This window comes from Panicum virgatum, chromosome 7N (genome assembly GCF_016808335.1).
Source record: "Panicum virgatum strain AP13 chromosome 7N, P.virgatum_v5, whole genome shotgun sequence".
NCBI lineage: Eukaryota > Viridiplantae > Streptophyta > Magnoliopsida > Poales > Poaceae > Panicum > Panicum virgatum.
Genome location: NC_053151.1, coordinates 45,029,859 through 45,048,623, shown reverse-complemented (window position 1 = coordinate 45,048,623; position 18,765 = coordinate 45,029,859). Strand labels below are relative to the sequence as shown.

General features: G+C 47.4%; 2 protein-coding genes across 2 annotated transcripts; one reads left to right on the top strand and one right to left on the bottom strand.

Annotated features, from left to right (window-relative positions):
* Positions 1 to 4,359: 4,359 nt before the first annotated feature.
* LOC120683127 (late embryogenesis abundant protein, group 3-like) lies at positions 4,360 to 5,767 on the bottom strand. The gene is made up of 2 exons (XM_039965153.1): positions 5,488 to 5,767; positions 4,360 to 5,391 (listed from the first exon to the last, which is right to left on the bottom strand). The coding sequence occupies exons 1-2, from the start codon at positions 5,659 to 5,661 to the stop codon at positions 4,582 to 4,584; spliced, it is 984 nt and encodes a 327-aa protein (XP_039821087.1). The 5' UTR covers positions 5,662 to 5,767; the 3' UTR covers positions 4,360 to 4,581.
* Positions 5,768 to 15,395: 9,628 nt separating this feature from the next.
* Positions 15,396 to 17,775, top strand: LOC120683249 (probable metal-nicotianamine transporter YSL17). The gene is made up of 3 exons (XM_039965305.1): positions 15,396 to 16,092; positions 16,199 to 16,333; positions 16,417 to 17,775. The coding sequence occupies exons 1-3, from the start codon at positions 15,455 to 15,457 to the stop codon at positions 17,696 to 17,698; spliced, it is 2,055 nt and encodes a 684-aa protein (XP_039821239.1). The 5' UTR covers positions 15,396 to 15,454; the 3' UTR covers positions 17,699 to 17,775.
* Positions 17,776 to 18,765: the final 990 nt, after the last annotated feature.

Below are 18,765 nucleotides of genomic sequence, written 5' to 3'. Positions count from 1 at the left end.
GACCCTGGGAGAGGAAATAAATAGGGAAAAAAGGCAACATGTAAAGGGATCGACTCCTTTCGAGACCTAACTCACTCGAAGGAGCATCATGAAATATCACCAAAACCACACAGGACGTAGGGTGTTACACATTCGGATAGTTTGAACATATTTAAAGTATTTTGTCCTATGAACGCCCCACGAATCGAATCCTATTGTGTGTTACACATCTGGCCGAATCTCTAAATGGGGTTTCCCACGAATCTTCGCTTGCAGTACCCACTCACCGTCAGCCACCTACTTTAGGAAACTACGGCGCCACCAACTTTGGCGCCGCAATGCTCCATGCAGTTCCAAAAAATTAGCTAAGAGCCACTTTGGCAGGGCTCCAAGAACAGCTCCGGTAGCGGCTTCACCCGTAGCCCTACCAAAAGGTGGATTTTCCACCAGCTCCGGACCAAGAGCTTCACCTGGAACCGGTTGCAGCTTCCACACGGGGGGCGGAGCCACAAAAATGAGGCTCCGCGTCGGTTCATCCCACTTTACCCCCCCCCCCCCCACGCGAAATAGGGGTGCCACCGGAAGCAGTAGGAGGCGCAGGCCACCGCCGGCCGTTGAGGAGGCGCGGGCCGCCGCCGCCAGGAGGAGGAAGAGGCGCCAGTGGAACTGTGGAAGAAGGAAGGCGGCACGGGGCGGTGGTTGGGTCGGAGGATAAGAAGAGAGAATGGAAGGAAAGTAAATAAAAAGAAAAACAATAGGAGGAAAATAAAAAATTGCTAAAGGTATATTGGACATTTGATATCTTCAATCCATTTATGAAAACAAGGTGAAACAGTTTTGTCAAATATTTTCTAAAACGGCTTCAGCTCCACCAGAGAAGCAACTCCACCAGAAGAACCGGAGCCCTCCCAAACAAGCCCTAGTGCAAAAATGGCGCCACCCTACTTGGCACCGTGGTAACACATCACAGCGTTGTGCTCTTTGGCATCGTTAATCAATTCCACAAAGCCATGTTGGTATCCACATGGAAATGGACGACGGCAAAGCTCACGGCGCCACGACACCAAGTCATGTAGCGCCGATATCTTGCCATGTCGGCGCCATGTCACGGCTAGGGAAGGCATCTCGACATCATGACTAATGGTGCCGAGATGTTTTACCTCAGTGCGAGTTGCACCGCCGACTCAGGGTCCAAACTTGCATTTAGTTCACCTAAGGGTCTTTTCAGAAAAAGGGCTAAATTTGCACAAAAAAACGGGGAGTGGGGAAAGGGGGCATCGGGGGTGGATGGTTGCGTCTGGCCGGGTTTTTTTTTTGAAAGCAACGTCTGGTCGGATCTCGATTTCGGTCTTAGGCCAGCAGCGAAAAAGAAAAGCCAGCTCGAAGGTGCCGCAGCACCCAAACTCCTCAAAGTAAACCAGAGTGCAACGACCGTCGTATCCTAGCCATGGTTAATCAAACCGGTGGAAACCGGTCCGGCTGGGGGCGGCAGCGCCCGGGGCACTCCCCGTCCCCGACTCCCTGCCGCGGCCGCGCTGTACCAGTGCCTTCGTGAGCGAAGAAGAGAACATGTGGACTGTGGAGGGAGCGGACCATTTGGTCACGGTCAATACGTGCGGTCGCGGCTCCGTACGCTGTCATCATCCGCTGACCCTACGTTACGCCCAACGTGAGAATTACGTTGAAGCATATAGTCGGCAGGTTGCACCAGTGCCATTCAACAACCGTGCGCCACTGACCAGCGGCGAAGGCCTTTAGGTGTGTTTAGATCTTCTAAAAATTTGGACAAAATTTACTGTAGCAATTTTCAACCGAAAATTAGAATGACTAAATATAATCTAATTATAAAACTAATTACACGGAAGGACGAAAAATTATGAGATGAATCTATTAAGCCTAATTAATCTATTATTAGAGATTGTTTACTATAGCATGATATTGTCTAATCTTGATCCAATTAGGTTTAAAAGATTCGTTTCGCAATTACACCTGGAGGTTATGGAATGGATTTTTTCAATTATCCACATTTAATACTTCTAATTAGTAATTAAGCGTTCGAAGTTACTGTACGATGGAAAATTTTTAGAATCTAAACACACCATGTTCCTCTCCGGTTGAAGAACCTGCCCGAGCTTCTTACCAACCAGCACTATCATCTGCTCGTCGCACGTCACGTCGGTTTTGTGGTGACCCAACGCCGTCCGGCACAGCCAGAGAATGGGTATGGCTAGGCGTGCCAATTGGTGACCCGATCTTATGTGCCCCTCCAACCCTCTTTAGTTTAAAATTTTGTACTAGTTTTTTAAAATAATATTTCAATTTGAAAAATTAATACAAAATTTTGAACTAAAGAATATCGAAGATACACCTAAAAATCACGAATTTGCACCCTACGTGCGGTGACCCCGCGTCGCGCGGGCACATCCACCAGCCGTCCGTTCCAAGCCTGAGGAAGGCACACCAGCGCCGTCAGAGCGGAACTCCGAAGGCTGAAACCTCTACTTCTTGGTTTCTCTGCACCGATCACATTCTCATGCCGGAACCGGAAGTGGTTCCTCATGCCCTGCACCGTGCACAAGCAACACCTCCAGGTAACCTGGCAGCTACCTGCCCTACGTGACAGATAACGGCCGCAACACCCAAAACTAGTGGCACAGCAGAGCCTATGCTTCCATTTAACGCGAGTGTTTGTTCCACAAAAATTCTTGTAAAATCCCTGCATTTTGCAAGCATAGTGGTCAAATTCACCATCAGTGCTGCTAGGCTCGACCTCGACAGCCCCTGTTCTCAACAGCCAAAATACGAACTAGTACGAGAGAGCAGGCCTGCAGAACGAACACCCAAAGTGGTGGTACGAACAGGCATATTTACATGCATTTATCCTATTTACAACATAGTTACCACAATGGTAAGAGGCGTTCAGCATTACAGGTTAAACCGAGCTGACAAAGCTGAGTCACCAATCTTTCAGAAGCTCACTAGCAACATCTTTGTAACATGCTTGGAGATGCTTGGAGGGAGTATCGAATGCCAAAACCGAATTCTAGCCCTGAATACCAAACGTAATGTAACATCTTTTTAGTATTTGTGAGATACTGGTGCAAAATGGCCTTTTGTAAGTATATTTGCCTACAGAAGTACTCTTTTGCTGCGCCAGTTGGCATCAGTGCAGCGTTTGAGCTATTTGCAAAAAAGTGTATTTTTTTTTCCCTAGAGGAGTGTCTTCTCCTACTTGATGATCCAGTTCATATTTTGTGGCCAGTCCGAGGTCAGGCTTGGCTTTAGATTGTCAAATGTTTTGTTCTGTCCGCATGTTTGCCTGCATCTACATTACCATTCCCCAGCATTCATGCAGTTGCCATTGTTTTTTCATTTCATGAACTCCATGAGGGGAGCACTTAAACCAAGTGTAAAGCCCCGGATCGAACTTGATGCAAAGGTCATAGCAGGTTGCCCCGTTCGGTACCGATTTGAGCTTTTGGTCTCTCTTTGCAGAGGGTATATGTTCAAGTAGGGATGAAAACGATCGGAAATGATAGGTGAAAGTCTCCATCAATTTTACTTTCATATTTTTCCATAAAAAATGAAAACAATACGTTATTATTGGAAACGAAAACGGCCTCAGTATTTACGGTAATTTCGAAAATGAAAATATCTGATTGAGATCACATCGATAACGATTGAAATCTATCGAAACGATATTTTGGAAAACAATAAATATAAAGCAAAACTATAACCATATGAATTGACACATTTCGTGGACAAATACTAATAGTTAAGATGTTAATCCAAGTATCCATCTATCCATGACATGTATCTCATTTTCATAGTACTAAAAATATAGATAATAATCCAACCATTCAAGAAACTATCATAGTCCTATAAATTTAGGTCACTAGATTGTGATTAGAACAAATGAGCACTCTCTAAAAATATAGATATGACATTTTAAAAATATGGAAATATGGAAAGAAAGGGTGCTGACATTGTACGTGAATACGGTACGGTATTTCAAAGATAGTAAAAAATATGGTAGTTCTCAAAACGATCGTAGAATATTCAAATCATTTTCGTTTTCACTTTCATATTATTTTACAATTTTCGTTTTTACTTTTTTGATAAATATTTTCATTTTCATTTAGCCTTAAAAGTCTAGAACAATTTCAGAGTATTTTCGTTTTCACTTTCATATTATTTTACCATTTTCGTTTTTATTTTTTCGATAATTATTTTTATTTTTATTTAGCCTTAAAAATTGATAAAATCTTAGAACACAACTCTCTGAAATCGGAAATTACCATTTTCATTTTCATCCCTACTGTTCAAGCATGTGTGTAGTTGAAGCAGAGTTCAGATCCATGCTTCTGAAAATTAAAGGGAAAAAAAACAAAGATCCCTGCTTTTGCTAAACATGTCCGATGCTGAGGACACCAGCAGTTCGTGTACATTACAGAGCTTCGATGTGTTGATCCAACACAAGACTAATCGACACATGACATGCATGATCTTTTGCCAAACATTATTCAACTAGCGAAGGTGAAATTCAGCTCAAGTGGAGGCTGGCAAGCGTTGAGCTAAGCACTTTGTCAACAACGGGCGGGCCTACGGCAAGCCCGAGCCCTTCTCCCTGGCCTCCCTCTTGTTCCGCTCCTGCTCCAACCTGTTCATCTCCCGGGCGATCCGGTCCCGCTCCTTCACGGCGGCGTCCACGTCCTCCGCGTCGGGGACCACGCTGTCCTTGACGCTCTGCGCGGTCTCCTTGGCGGCGTCCCAGTCCCAGGTGCCCCGCGCCGCCTGCTTCGCCTTCTCGCCGATCGCCTGCGTCGTCTCGGCCACCTTGCTCGCGCCCTCCTTGGTCATCTCCACCACCTTCTCCCCGGCCGACATGGTCCCCTTCACGGCGCGGTCCTTGGCCTCGCCGGCGCTGTCCATGGCCCGCTCCGCCGCCTCCCCCGTCCGGTCCTTGGCCGCCCGCGCCGCCTCCTGCGCCCGTTCCGCGGCCTCGCGCCCCATCTCCTTGGCCCTGTCCTTGGCGTACCCCGCCCGTTCCGCGGCCTCCCGCGCCGCGTCCTTCGTCTCGTGCTTCGCCCTGTCCGCCACCCGGGACGCGGTCTCGGCGGCCTCCCGCGCCGCGTCCTTCGTCTCGTGCTTCGCCTTGTCCGCCACCCGGGACGCGGTCTTCGCGGCGTCCTCCGCCATGCCCTTGGTCTGGTCCTTGGCCCTCCCCGCCATGTCCGAAGCCTGGTTCGCCGCGCGGCCGGCCTTGTCCTGCGCCCTGTCCTTCGCCTCTCCTGCCATCCCCTTCACGTGCTCCTTGGCGTCGCCGGTGGCGTCCTTCGCCTCCTCCGCCGCGCCCTTGTACTTGTCCCTGATCCTGATGTCCCTCCGGTCGTCCGCCGCGTTGTGGTGCGCCTGAGCAACAACAGATCACGCATGCGTGTCAGCGTCCATCCCGGACGAAATCGCAGAGGTCAGCCTGCTCTGCCAGCGACCCAGCAGAGTGCATACCTGAGACGATCTTGGCGCGGTCTGCAACCAGAGGCGGCCCCAACTCGCCGGCTGCTGGCGGGGAGGAAGGAAGCACGCCGGAGTGGGAACAAGAGCCTGCTTAACGGCGGTGCTGCCGGTGAGCTTGGCGGCGCGCGCGCCCCCGATCAGCATGGCGGCCATCAGCCTGGACATAGACAGCGTCGACGGCTAACCGGCGAGATCGCGCGTCGAGGTGAGGGGATCTTGGACTGGATCGGATCGAGCAAACGATTGTGGATAGCTTTCAGGATGGTGAGCTTGCACGGGGGTAGAGGCGGGGCTGATCGTGCAGTGTTTATATGGAGGTGGAGCGAGGGGATGAGCAAGGTGACACGTCCGGAGACACGTTGCGGTGCAAGCTCGGGAAGAGGACACGTGGTGACGCGTGCGGCGCTCTGGCGTGTGTTGCTGTCCCGCGCTTTTTTCCCCCTGCCCGGAGGGCAGTCACGCCAAGTCAAACCATTCACCATGCTTATTCATGCTTCTTTTGTTTCTCAGCGGGTTGGAAAAAATTGTACGGTGTTTCGAACTAGAAATTAGTTCCAGAAAATAAACTAACTAAAACTGCCTGAATGATTTATATTGTTGATTGAGGATCTAAGCATAGAGAATAGAGCCCAGCTGTTTTGTTTATGGAGAACTTGGCGCCTTAGAAAAAAATCGTCAGATTTTGATCCTTAACTATGAAACTGGACATCTTACACCTCCAACTACCGAAACCGTTCGAAAAACGACTCTGACCTCAACCCAAGGAGGTTTTGCTACAATATAATTTTTTAAATTCTAAGATTTTACACCTCTCTCAACTAAATAATGGAGAAAACATAGTTAATATTGTCTAACAATCGTGATATTTTGCTGTGAGGTAGCACAAGAGACAAGAAATCTATTTTGGCCAGCTGCGTTACATTAGACATAAAGGAATTTGAATTATAAAATTTTAAAAATGGGTAGAATTCAAAATTTCTTTAATTTTTAGGTTAACTAAACCTTTGCTAAAATGCATTAAAAACATGATAATTCATACTTTTTATATAGTTTAATAAGGTATTTTTTATTGGTCCATGTTTTGTTGAAATTTTTTGAATTCCTTCACAAATTTGATTATTTCCTCAAAAATCTAATTTGAGAATTTTCTATAGAACTTTGGCCAATGAAAATACTTTATTAAACTATATAAAAAAGTACGAATTATCATGTTTTTAATGCATTTTAGCAAAGGTTTAGCAAGCCTAAAAATTCAAGGAATTTTGAATTCTACCCATTTTTTAAATTTTATAATTCAAATTCATTTATGTCTAATGTAGCACATCTACCCAAAATAGATTCATGTCTCTTGTGCTACCTCCCAGAAAAATATCATGATTTTTAGATAATATCAACTATGCTTTATCGATTTTCCAAGAAGTAATGAAAACGGAGATTCGGATGTCCCCTCCTGCGCACCGCCTCTCCGGCGAAATCTTGCGCTTCCTGGTTGACACGTCGATGAGATCCTTCCGCCGATCATGTTCAGCTCCTCGGTTCCCGGCATAACGGCTGGAGAGAGACGTCGTTAAGCTAAAGGCGACGCCCATCCAGTTCCAATGGCGGACGGCTTCGGTGGAGGAGGAGCCGTGCGGCGTCCCGGTGGAGGTGACGAAGCCCCCTGTGTGGCAGGATCCACATCGCGTCGGTTACGGCAAGATTCCCGTCACCCCATGGGAGGTGCGGTTACCACCTCCTGCTCGTACGATGGAGGGCATTTTGGGAAGACGACCAGAAACACGTGCCGCACCTCTAGACGTCGAGCAGGAGGGGGTCACAGCCCGGGCAGGTGAGCCAATCTCGATTCAAGACCCAAATCAGCCGAATCAGCTGGTTGCTTCTTCTTCCTTCTCATCCTCTTCCTCTCATCCTCCTTCCCCTCCGCAATATCGTAAGTGCATAGCCAAATTCATGGGTTTCTTCATCAAGGAGAAGGCGAAGGCACCTCCTGCTCCCAAATCCTACGCAGAAGCTGTTCGATCTGTTGCTCTTCGATCCGACATGGTGTACCCTGCTGCGAATCGCGGTGGGGGATGGCGTGACGGGTTTGGGGGCGGCCGTATGGGGCACGGTGCTGGGAGAACCGAAGCCCGTGGTGCGGTCTGGCAACGGATCGGGGGGCGTGGAAGAAACTCTGAAGTGGAGAACCAAGATCTCGAGGAGTCTAGGGTTCCCGACAGTCCTGAAGCAATCCATCAGTCGAAAGGCGGCAGCTCTTCCAACACCAATTGGGAACGAGCTGCTGGTGACAAAGGCAAGGAGGATTCTCAAGAAGGGCGCTCCAAATGGGACCACAGGGAAGAGATGAAGGAGACCAGACAAGATCCAAGTAGGCAAGACAAGCAGAAAGCTGCTCTAAAGGAAGAACAGGCGCCGCAGAAATCATCTGAGGTACAAGAATCTCAAAACTATCCTGGAAAAGTTGGCTGTTCTTTTTGTGGTCTTAAGAATCATACATACGAGGACTGCAAACGAAGGGCGGCTTGTGAACTTTGCGGATACAACAACCATAGTTCGTATGAGTGCCGGAGGGAGCCTCTGTGGAATCTTGGCCCAGAACTATGCGCCGCTCAGGTTCCTGACCAAAGCTTTTTCTTCATTGATGAGCACATCGATCACAAGGCAGCCAAAGAAAAAGCTAGCGTAGCTCTGATTACAGTCACCAATGGTGCGCTAACAGCTAAATAGATAGAGATGGAGTTCCAAATTGTGCTTAGCAACGAACACTGGAGGTGGAGTGCCAGGCAAATTGCAGATAACAAGTTTGCAATGCGTTTTCCTAATGCCAAAATGGTGTTGGACTATAGCACTTTTAGGCTGGGCATGAAGAACAGTGAGACCCAAATGATCATTGAGCCTTGGACCTCATCAAAATGGACAAAAGGGTAGCTCCAAGTGGCATGGTTCAGAGTGAAAGGCATTCCTATGGACCAGAGGTCAATCAGAACACTTGCAAAAATTGGTGGTTTGGTTGGAAAAACAATGGAAATTGATGAGAGCACAAGATACAAGACTGAGTTTGTGAGGATCAAAATTGCTTGCAGAGATGTACATGAGGTACCAGCTTCTGCTAAGGCAACCTTGGTATCTATATATATATATATATATATATATATATATATATATATATATATATATATATATATATATATATATATATATATATATATATATGACTTTTTCTTTGAGCTGGAAGAATCAGAAAGCATGAAAAGGGACACTCAGAAAGTATATGTGAATGTTCCTGAGGCTGACAGTCAGCCAAGCCCCAAGAAGATGAGAACGGAAGGGTTTCAATCAGGATCTGGGACATCCAAAACTATGGACAACCCTTTTACTAAAACCTGGGGCGCTGGGGGTAGTGAAAAAACTTCTACCCATGCCCTATCTCAGTCTTGTGACAAAGTTTACTTTTCAGCTCCTAGAAAAATGCACACTTCCAAAGTTATGATCACCAGAAAGAATGACTTCACTATTGATGACATCCAAGTCAGTCAAGAAGGAAGTGAAGCAATACCAGCTGCTACCTATCAACCTAGTCCAGAAGGAGATGATGATACTGATAGCAGTAATGATTTTGAGGGAGAGGTTAACAAAGTGCTGGGCAAAGATGATAATGTGCCACATGACAGGACTGGTGTGTGGATGATGCAGCAAGACCCAATCCTTATTGAGAAGAATGTCTCCTCAAATCCTGACCTCCTCAAGAACATGACCACTGATGACCAGAACACACAGCCTGGTGAAACTGTCCTGGACTTCAACCTGCTGATCAACCCATGTGACCAGATGAGGCAACTCAGGGAGGACAAAAGGTGGAGTGAGAGAATCCAGAATCAAACTGAGAAGGGGGATAAAGCTACCAAATCAGATAAGATGACTCCTGCAAGCAAGAAATGCCCTCTGACAGGTAACCCTATTGCTACATCCAATTCATTCTCAGTACTAGATAATGATGAAATCATTAATAGAATAGTTGATATGGGTGTTCCTTTATCTGTTGATAATTTTGACTCCATTGATATGCTTAAAGAACTGGAGCATGCTAGATTCCTTCTAACCCAAAAGAATGCTGAAAACCTACAACAACCCACTGATGCCATTCCTGTCTCTACACCTAACTCTAATAATAACTTTGTTGATGTTGATCAGTTAATTTGCAAAGATGATGAATCTGTTAATAGTGATTATTTTACTCTAGTCACCCCAAAAAGGATCAGGAAACCTCCTAGAAGGTTTTCCATCTCTGCACCAAAAAAGAAGAATGGTATTATCAAGGCAAAAACTTATCAAGTTGGTGAAGTAGACAAAGGAAACCTTTGTCTACCCAAGACCTTTATCAAAACAAAAAATATTTTCATCTTATGAAGACATTAATCTGGAATTGTAGAGGCATCCAAAAAAAGGGTGTCTCATCCTTCCTTCGCAATCTTATTCTAGAACACAGATTTCACATTATTGGCTTGCAAGAAACTATGCAAGCCGAGATAGCTGACAGCATTATAAGACAAATTGACATTTCCCATTCCTATCTTTGGAAATGGATTCCATCCCAAGGTAAATCTGGGGGCATTCTCAGTGGTATCAATCTGGAATACTATGATGTGGGTTCTTTTAAGGAAGGCAAACACATCCTGCAATTCAACCTATGGGATAAAATCCATAAAATCAAATGTAATTTCCTTAATGTTTATGGTGCTCCTCATGATGAAAATAAAGGAGAATTCCTCACTGAGCTTGCCTCCTTTTGTAGTAGCAGTCTTGAACCTTTCATAATTGGGGGGGACTTTAATCTCATCAGATTCTCCACTGAAAAAAATAAAGCAAATAGCATTTCCAGATTTTCCAAGACTTTCAACTCAATAATTGCCTGCTATGATCTGATTGATCTTCATATGGCTGGTGGCAAATACACTTGGTCTAACAATCAAAATCCCCCTACTCTGGAAAGGCATGATAGGATACTAGTAAGCAAAACCTGGGAAGACTTATTTCCCAGAACCATGGTATACAAACTGCCAAGGGAGGTTTCTGATCACAATCTCTTTATCCTATCAACATGTCACCAACAACCTATACCTAAAACTTCTTTCAGATTTGAGCTTTCATGGCTTAAAGACCCTCAATTCAGTACTCTGGTCCAGGAAATTTGGAATAAGCCATGCCTGGCTGAAACAGCCTTTGATAGAATCCAAATCAAGCTCAAGAGATTCAAACAGTATTTCAAAGGCTGGGGATTTAATAGATTTGGTGAGAAGGAAAAAGAAAAGCTGGCCCTCCAGAATGAGTTATTGTTGTTAGAGCAATTAGAGGAATGTCAATGCCTAGATTTATCCCAACTGCAGAGAAAGATAGAAGTACATAACAAAATTCTGCAGATTCTTGACGATGAGGAGACATACTGGTATAAAAGGGCACATGCCAAATGGCTTCACCAGGGGGACAATAACACTGAATTTTTCCATAGAATTGCAAACAATAGAAAGAGAAGAAACACCATAATTTCTTTGAAAGAAGGGGACTCCACAATAGAAGGAGCATATAATCTTGTCAACCATGCTACAGAATTCTATAAAAGCCTCTTTGGTCCTGCTCAGGGCAATGCTTTCCCTCTGAGTGAAGATCTTTGGGATGCTAATGAGAGAGTTACTGAGGAAGATAATATAATGTTGACCAAGCCCTTCTCTGAAACAGAGATAAAGGCAGCCCTCTTTCAAATGGAAAGAAACAAGGCTGCTGGCCTTGATAAAATCCCCATTGAATTCTACCAGCACTGCTGGGATATTATTAAAGAAGACATTCTAGAATTATTCAGGGATTTCCATGAGGGTAGACTGGATGTAAGCAGGTTAAACTATGGGATCATCACACTCTTACCCAAAACACAAGATGCTAAAAAAATACAACAATTCAGACATATCTGTCTTTTGAATTGTCTTTACAAATGGATCACCAAGGTCCTCACTTTGAGGGTTGAATCTCTAGCTAAAAAATTAATTCTTGATAATCAAACTGCCTTCATGAAAGGAAGGGACATCATGAATGGAGTCATGGCACTCCATGAAGTTACCCATGAAACCAAGAAAAAGAACAAGGTGGGTGTTGTTCTAAAGTTGGATTTTGAAAAGGCCTATGATAAGGTTTGTTGGGATTTCCTTTTTGATTGCCTCAAAATCAGAGGTTTCTGTGACAAATGGTGTCTCTGGATTAAACAAGTGGTTTCTGGGGGGAGTGTTAGTGTCAAAGTAAATGATCTCATAGGGCCTTACTTTATAAGCCACAAAGGGGTAAGACAAGGGGATCCTTTATCCCCCATCCTCTTCAATTTTGTGGCTGACTACCTAACCAGATTGGTCAGGCAGGCACAAAAGAATGGTCTGATCATCGGTTTAGCAAGTAACCTAATCACTTATGGTGTAGCCATTCTGCAATATGCAGATGACACCATTATTTGCTTGGAAGAAAATATTGATATAGCAAGAAATATGAAGCTCCTGCTTTATGTGTATGAGCTATTATCTGGTCTTAAGATAAACTTCACCAAAAGTGAAGTAATCGTGATCAATTGTGATAACAATTTGGAATCTCAGTATGCTGAACTCTTTAATTGCCAAATAGGACACTTTCCAATCAAGTATCTTGGGGTTCCTGTCAGTACAGGTCGTCTTCATGTGAAAGATTGGGCAATGCTAGAAGAAAGAAATGAGAAGAAACTAGAAACCTGGAAAGGAAAATCCCTTTCTATTGCTGGCAGGACAACCCTTATTGACTCTAGCCTGTCCAACTCCTTCATATACCATATGTCTCTATACCGGCTCCCTATGACCACTATTGATGTTTTGGACAAACAAAGGAGAACTTTCTTTTGGCAGGGAGGGGGGCAAAAGAAAAAATATCATCTAGTTAAATGGGATATCATTAATAAATGTAAGAAGCATGGTGGTCTTGGGATTAAAAGTATCCACAAAATGAATATCAGCTTGCTTTGTAAGTGGTGGTGGAAGCTTGAAGCCGAGGAAGGACTATGGCAACAGATTGTTAGACAGAAATACATGTCCAAGGACACTGTGGGGTCTGTGAAACACAGGCTCGATGACTCTCCCATGTGGAAGGATCTTCTTAAAGTCAAAAACATATATATGAAAGGTAGAACTATGATAGTCAAAAATGGAAAAGCCACATCCTTCTGGTTGGACACTTGGATTCACAATAAACCTCTCTGTATTTTATATCCTGTCCTCTTTGACTTGTGCCTGGACAAACATATCTCTGTCCACTAGTTTCTGGCTCGACAGGGCCAACTAGAGTTCAACAGGTGGTTAAATCCTCTACTCTTTGAACAGTGGCTAAGTGTGATCGACACAATTTATCATCACAATTTTAGTGCCACCGCGGATACCCCTGCTTGGAAATGGAACAAAGGCAGGTGTTCACAACTAAATCTGTGTATGAGTATCTGATTAAAGATGAGGCGGTTTTACACTTCAAACATATCTGGAAAGCTAAAATACCTTACAAAATCAAAATTTTCATGTGGTTGGTTGATAAAAACGCCATTCTTACGAAAGACAACCTACTCCGCAGACATTGGAATGGTGACCCGACATGCTATTTCTGCACTGAAAATGAGTCCACAGATCATCTTTTTTTCACTTGCCCAGTTGCTAAGATTACTTGGGGCATCATCGGCCTTTGTTTTGGGGCCAATTCTATTCCAAAAAACTTAACCCAATACAAACATTGGATAGCCAAATGGCTTCCTGGCGGGAATATCATGTACACCAGTGGGTTTGCGGCTGTATGTTGGGCAATCTGGAAGTGCCGAAACAGAGCCTGCTTTGACAAGAAATTAATCAAAAATCCCCGTGACATCTTGACACATGTGTGCTCTTTTCTAACATATTGGGCAGGTCTTTACAATGACATCACCCAAGAAAAGATCCTGGAAGGCGTACAGAAGCTCCTGGCATGTGCACACAGGGTACTGACAACCCAGCAAGCTTCCTCTCCAACACTGCGGCTTCTACCATCTCCCCCGGAGGATGACCAGGATGAGGGCGACGACATCTGAAGAAGGAAGGCTCCGGCGTCTGGTTGTTTGCGTCTGTCTGGCTTTGCTCTCGTGCTTAGAGTCGCTTTTCGTTTGTAATCTACTGTTGGGGGTCTTAGATCTGGGAATCCTGGGTGAGATCCTTTTGGCGGGTACTAGGCTGAATCAGTTTAGTCTCCGCTCCTCCTTCTCCCCCAGTAGTTTTCTTGCCCCTGTTCTGTGTCTTTAAACTTGTTCCTCAAACCTGTTTTGTACTTACATTTATTTCCGTTTGGTAATGGAAATGGGGCGAACCCTCGTGTCGAAAAAAAATTAACTATGCTTTATCTGTTATTTAATTGAGAGAAGTGTAAATTTCTAGAAATTCAAAAATTATACTATAGCAAAACCACTTTAGGTTGAGGTCAGGGTTGTTTTTCGAATGGTTTTGGTAAATTGGAGGTGTAGGATGGCTGGTTCCGTAGTTCAAGGATCAAAATCAGATGATTGTGATAGTTCAGAGTTGAAAATAGACTTTCCCCTATAAACAATGCAATTCATGGTGATGGTAAAGCTTCTATTATGGAAGCACCAAATTTGTTGAAAGCTATTGGAAATCATTGCTACAGATCCGACATGATAAGGAACACAATAAGGAGGGCAAAGCACTATTATATAAGAGCATCTCCAAGAGTTTGGCAAATCGAGTTGCCATTTTTGATTTTTGGCAAAAACGTTAAAAATACTCCTCCAATAGTTTGGCAAAAGACTTGGCAATTTTTGGCAACTTGGGAAAAACCAGCCTCCAGCGCGTAAATATACGCGCGCGGCGCGCGGTTGGCATCGTGGTTTCTAGTCAGGTGGGAGGGTGAAAAAGAAATAAATAACAGAGAAGGATTCCTGATTTAAGTTTTCAAGAGGTGGAAAGGCATAAATATAATTTTGTTTCTCTCTCAGGGTTCCTGATGTAAGTTAGATCTGGATTTGGCAAGTGAATTATGCCAAACTGTTGGAGATAAACCCTTTTTTTTACTTGGCATATCTTTTTAGAAGTTGGCAAAACACAAGATATGCCAAGTAAAATATGGCAAACTCTTGGAGATGCTCTAATAGTTGGAAACAGATGAAGGAATAAAGAGTTAAGCCTTCGTTTGGACAAAAGGTGTGGTCTATGCCACCGCAAGGATGGACGAAATTGGATGCTGCTTTTGACCCATCTTCAGATGAAGCAAACATAGGAATCGTAATCATAGGACATTCTAGGGAGGTGTTGCTCACAGTTTGGAAGCATGGCATTCATTGTGGGTCGGTGGAATGCCGAAGTTGTGGCCTGTCTTGAAGAGGTTCAGTTATCAAATAAATGGATTAGGAAGCCAACTGTGATCAAATTTGATTGTCATAATGTGGTAAACTCTCTGATTTCCAATGTTGAAATAGAGCTAACTTCTCTAATATTGTGAAAGAAATAAAGTCTATTATATCTGCAAAAAAAAGGAAACAAAAATCACTGAACTGCAAACAACTCAACAAACAAAGATAGCCATTTTCGTCGCTTGCTCCAGCATCGCACGCAACGGTAAAACAGCCCACACTGCCGCGCCCAACAACACATGAAAATAGCTACCTTTACCGCTCAAAAAAATAGCTATCTTTAGCATTATCCACACTTCACTTACACAACCAAATTAACTGTCACGCGCCCGAAACCGCAAACCAACCCAACGAATCAAACCGTCTCCGGTCTCCCTGCTACATCACCCCCATAAAAGGGCAATCCCGAGCTCGCATTTCCGCAGGCAAAACCGATCGGCTGGGCAGGAGAGGAGGCGCGCGCGCGGCAACGTTAGCAAGCGCTAACCAGGCGTGAGCTAGCGTTCGCCGCGCGCGGAGATGGCGGAGCCTCCGGCCGACGAGCGGCAGCGGCAGGCGTGGGAGGAGGAGGAGGCGGACGCCGCCGCCGGCCCGTCGACGGAGCAGGTGTTCGAGGGGGAGCCGGTGCCGACGCTGCCGGAGATGATCACGGCGCGGTCGGTGGCCGTGGGCGTCGTCCTGGGCGTGGTTCTCTCCATCGTGGCCATGAAGCTGAGCCTCACCGCGGTGTACCTGCCCTTCCTCGCCATCCCCGCGGGGCTCATGAGCTTCTTCCTCTCCCGGTGGTGGGTGCGCCTGCTCGACGGCTGCGGCGTGGCGCAGCTCCCCTTCACGCGCCAGGAGAACGCCGTGATCCAGACCTTCGTCGTCTCCTGCGCCAACATCGCCTACACCGGCGGCTTCGGCTCCTACATCCTTGCGATGAGCCGGACCTCGGCCGTGGACGGCGGCCCCGGGAACAGCGGCGGCAACGTCGCGGAGCCCCAGATCGGCCGGCTCATGGCGTTCCTCTTCCTCACCAGCTTCGTCGGCGTCTTCGCCGTCATGCCCTTCAGGAACAGCCTCGTCATCCGGCACAACCTCCCGTTCCCCACCGGCATGGCCACGGCGCACTTCATCAACAGCATCCACACGCCGCACGGCGCCAAACAAGCAAGGTAGCACTAACAGTCGATGTCGATCCACCAAATTCAGGGTCCGTTTTTGTTCATTGATTGGAAGCAACATGTCTTACAAAAATTCCCCCATTTTTTCATGCCACAGTATGCAAGTGTCAGTCATGTTCAAAACATTGGGTGGAGCCATCGTGTCGTCGCTCTGGCAGTGGTTCTACGAAGGCGGCATGCACTGCGGCTTCCGGTCCTTCCCCATTTTCGGCCTTACCGCAGCTCGATTTGGGTACGTAAACCAGAAAAAAAAAACTGAATCGAACAAGAACATCACGAAGTGTTAAGCTCGATCCAAAACATGCAATGCTTCAGGTTCTTCTTCGACTTCTCGATGACGGACATCGGCATCGGGTTCTTAAGCCCGTACAAGGTCACCATCTCGATGCTCGCGGGATCCGTGGCGTGCTGGGGGATCATGCTGCCGTACATCATGACCAAGGAGGGCAGCTGGTACCCTCGTGGCATCGGCGGCATCAACGCCTACCGATGGTTCGTCGGGATATCCATGGTCCTCGCTGACGGCCTCTTCCACATGCTCTGCATCCTTCTCCGGACGCTCCGCGAGATGCGCAGGCGGCGGCACTCCCGGCTCACCACGCTGCCGTCCATGTGCCTCGGCGCCGACGAACGGCCGCCGGCGCGGAGCTTCGACGACCGGCGGCGGGCGCAGGTGTTCCTCCGCGACTGGGTGTACGACCCGGCCGCCGTCGTCGGCTACGTCGCCCTGTCAGCCATCTCCATCGTCGCCATACCGCGCCTCTACCCCCAGCTGAGGTCCCGCCACGTCGCGCTCGCCTACCTCATCGTGCCGCTGTTCGCGTTCTGCAACACGTACGGCATCGGCATGACGTCCGCGAACCTCGGGCCCACGTACGGCAAGATCGCCGTGCTCGCCTTCGGCTCGTGGGTGGGGCTCCAGAACGGCGGCGTGGTCGCGGGGCTCGCCGCCGGCGTCATCATGCTGTCCGCTGTCATCACCGCGGGCGACCTCATGCAAGTCTTCAGGACGGGCTACCTCACCCTCACCTCGCCGCACGCCATGCTCATCAGCCATGTCGCCGGCACGGCGCTCGGCTGCGTCATCAACCCGCTCATCTTCTGGATGCTGTACGGGGCGTACAACGGCGGCGACGGCGTCCCCGTCGCCCCGTACGCCAAGGTGTACCGTGGCATGGCCATCCTCGGCGTGTCCCAGCAGGCGCTCCCCAGGCACAGCCTGCTGCTCAGCAAGGTCTTCTTCGCCGTGGCGCTGGCCAACAGCGTGCTCCGCGAGGTGTCCGCGCGGAGGGGGTGGCGCGTGGGGCGGTACCTCCCGTGCACCATCGCCGTCGCCATCGCCTTCTTCATGCCGCCCAAGGTACCCATCGGCATTTCCATCGGGAGCATCGGGATGTACCTATGGAGGAGACTGGACGGCGACGGCGCGCGTCTGCGGTCGCCGCCGGTCGCCGCCGGTCTGATATGCGGGGACGCTCTCGGCTCCGTGCTCCGGTCCATGCTCATGCTATCCAGGGCGCGCCCACCGATCTGCCTCATGTTCCTGTCGCCAAGAGCCAGTGAGCGCCTGGATGCTGTCCTGGCAACGTACATGTAGATTCAGCTGTGCCCAAAAATGAATTGACTGCATAGGCCTATGTACAGTGAGCAGTGATTTCAGCATGGTTGCTAGTTGATTCACGAAATCTCGGACAAACTCGTGTTGCTTGAGGGCCAACAATGGTTGGGGTTCGCATGCAGAGGAAGCCGTGCTCCTTGGAGACGGGCGTCCGGCTTGATGCGCAGTGCGAACCTCGTGGGAGCGGCGGCTGGCTGAGCAGAGAACGCGGCGGCGGAATCCATCTATCTAGACTCGCGACTCGGGACGGGCCGGGGCTAGGGGTGGCAACGGGCCATGACCTTAATGATTTCTTCACAATTCTATTTGATTTTTTATTTTTTAGTTCAAAATTGTAAGTCTAATTTTTTTTAAATTCAATTCTTAAATTATCTAGATTAAAAATTAAGGCTTTTACAACCCCTAGTCGGGGCCGGAACACGCCAAGAACTCGCTCAAATTTCGCACTGTGTTTCTCCACCGTACCCCTTGATCGCCCCGCGATCCTTTCAGATTTTCGATCAGTTGCGATTTCTGTACTAAAGCATGTCCAACATATCCCAAACCTGACCCTCTACTTGTCGAGGCTTCTCCTATATTTTGAGAATTTAATTTTTTTCCTTCAATTTCGGCAAGAACCTCTATATCGCACAGCTCCTACTTCCTCTTGACATATGGGATCCATTTATCAGTCTTCTCTATTGTTTGCTTTTCCTTTCTTCTTCCTCATGATGCTGGAGCTAGGGACCACGAGCGTCGGCAGAAAGGGCGGCAAGAGCTCAGACCTGGCGACGAGGGCGGGGGCAAGCAGGGGCTAGGTAGAGCTCGGCCCGGCGCATCGACGCACGGAGGGCGGCGGCTCGCGTGGCGCCGGCGGGCAGAGGAGGTGTTGGACAAGAGAAGGAAGGGCGGGAAGGGGGGTACACGCCTGAAATGGAGAAAGAAAAAAACAGTTGTGGGCGAGATTCATAGATGGAGAGCTCCTTAGAGATCCCTTCAGGTCTAGGGGGAAGATTTGGAGACCTCCTCATTTTAGAGGCTAGAGTCTGTTGGAGTTAGATATTTGG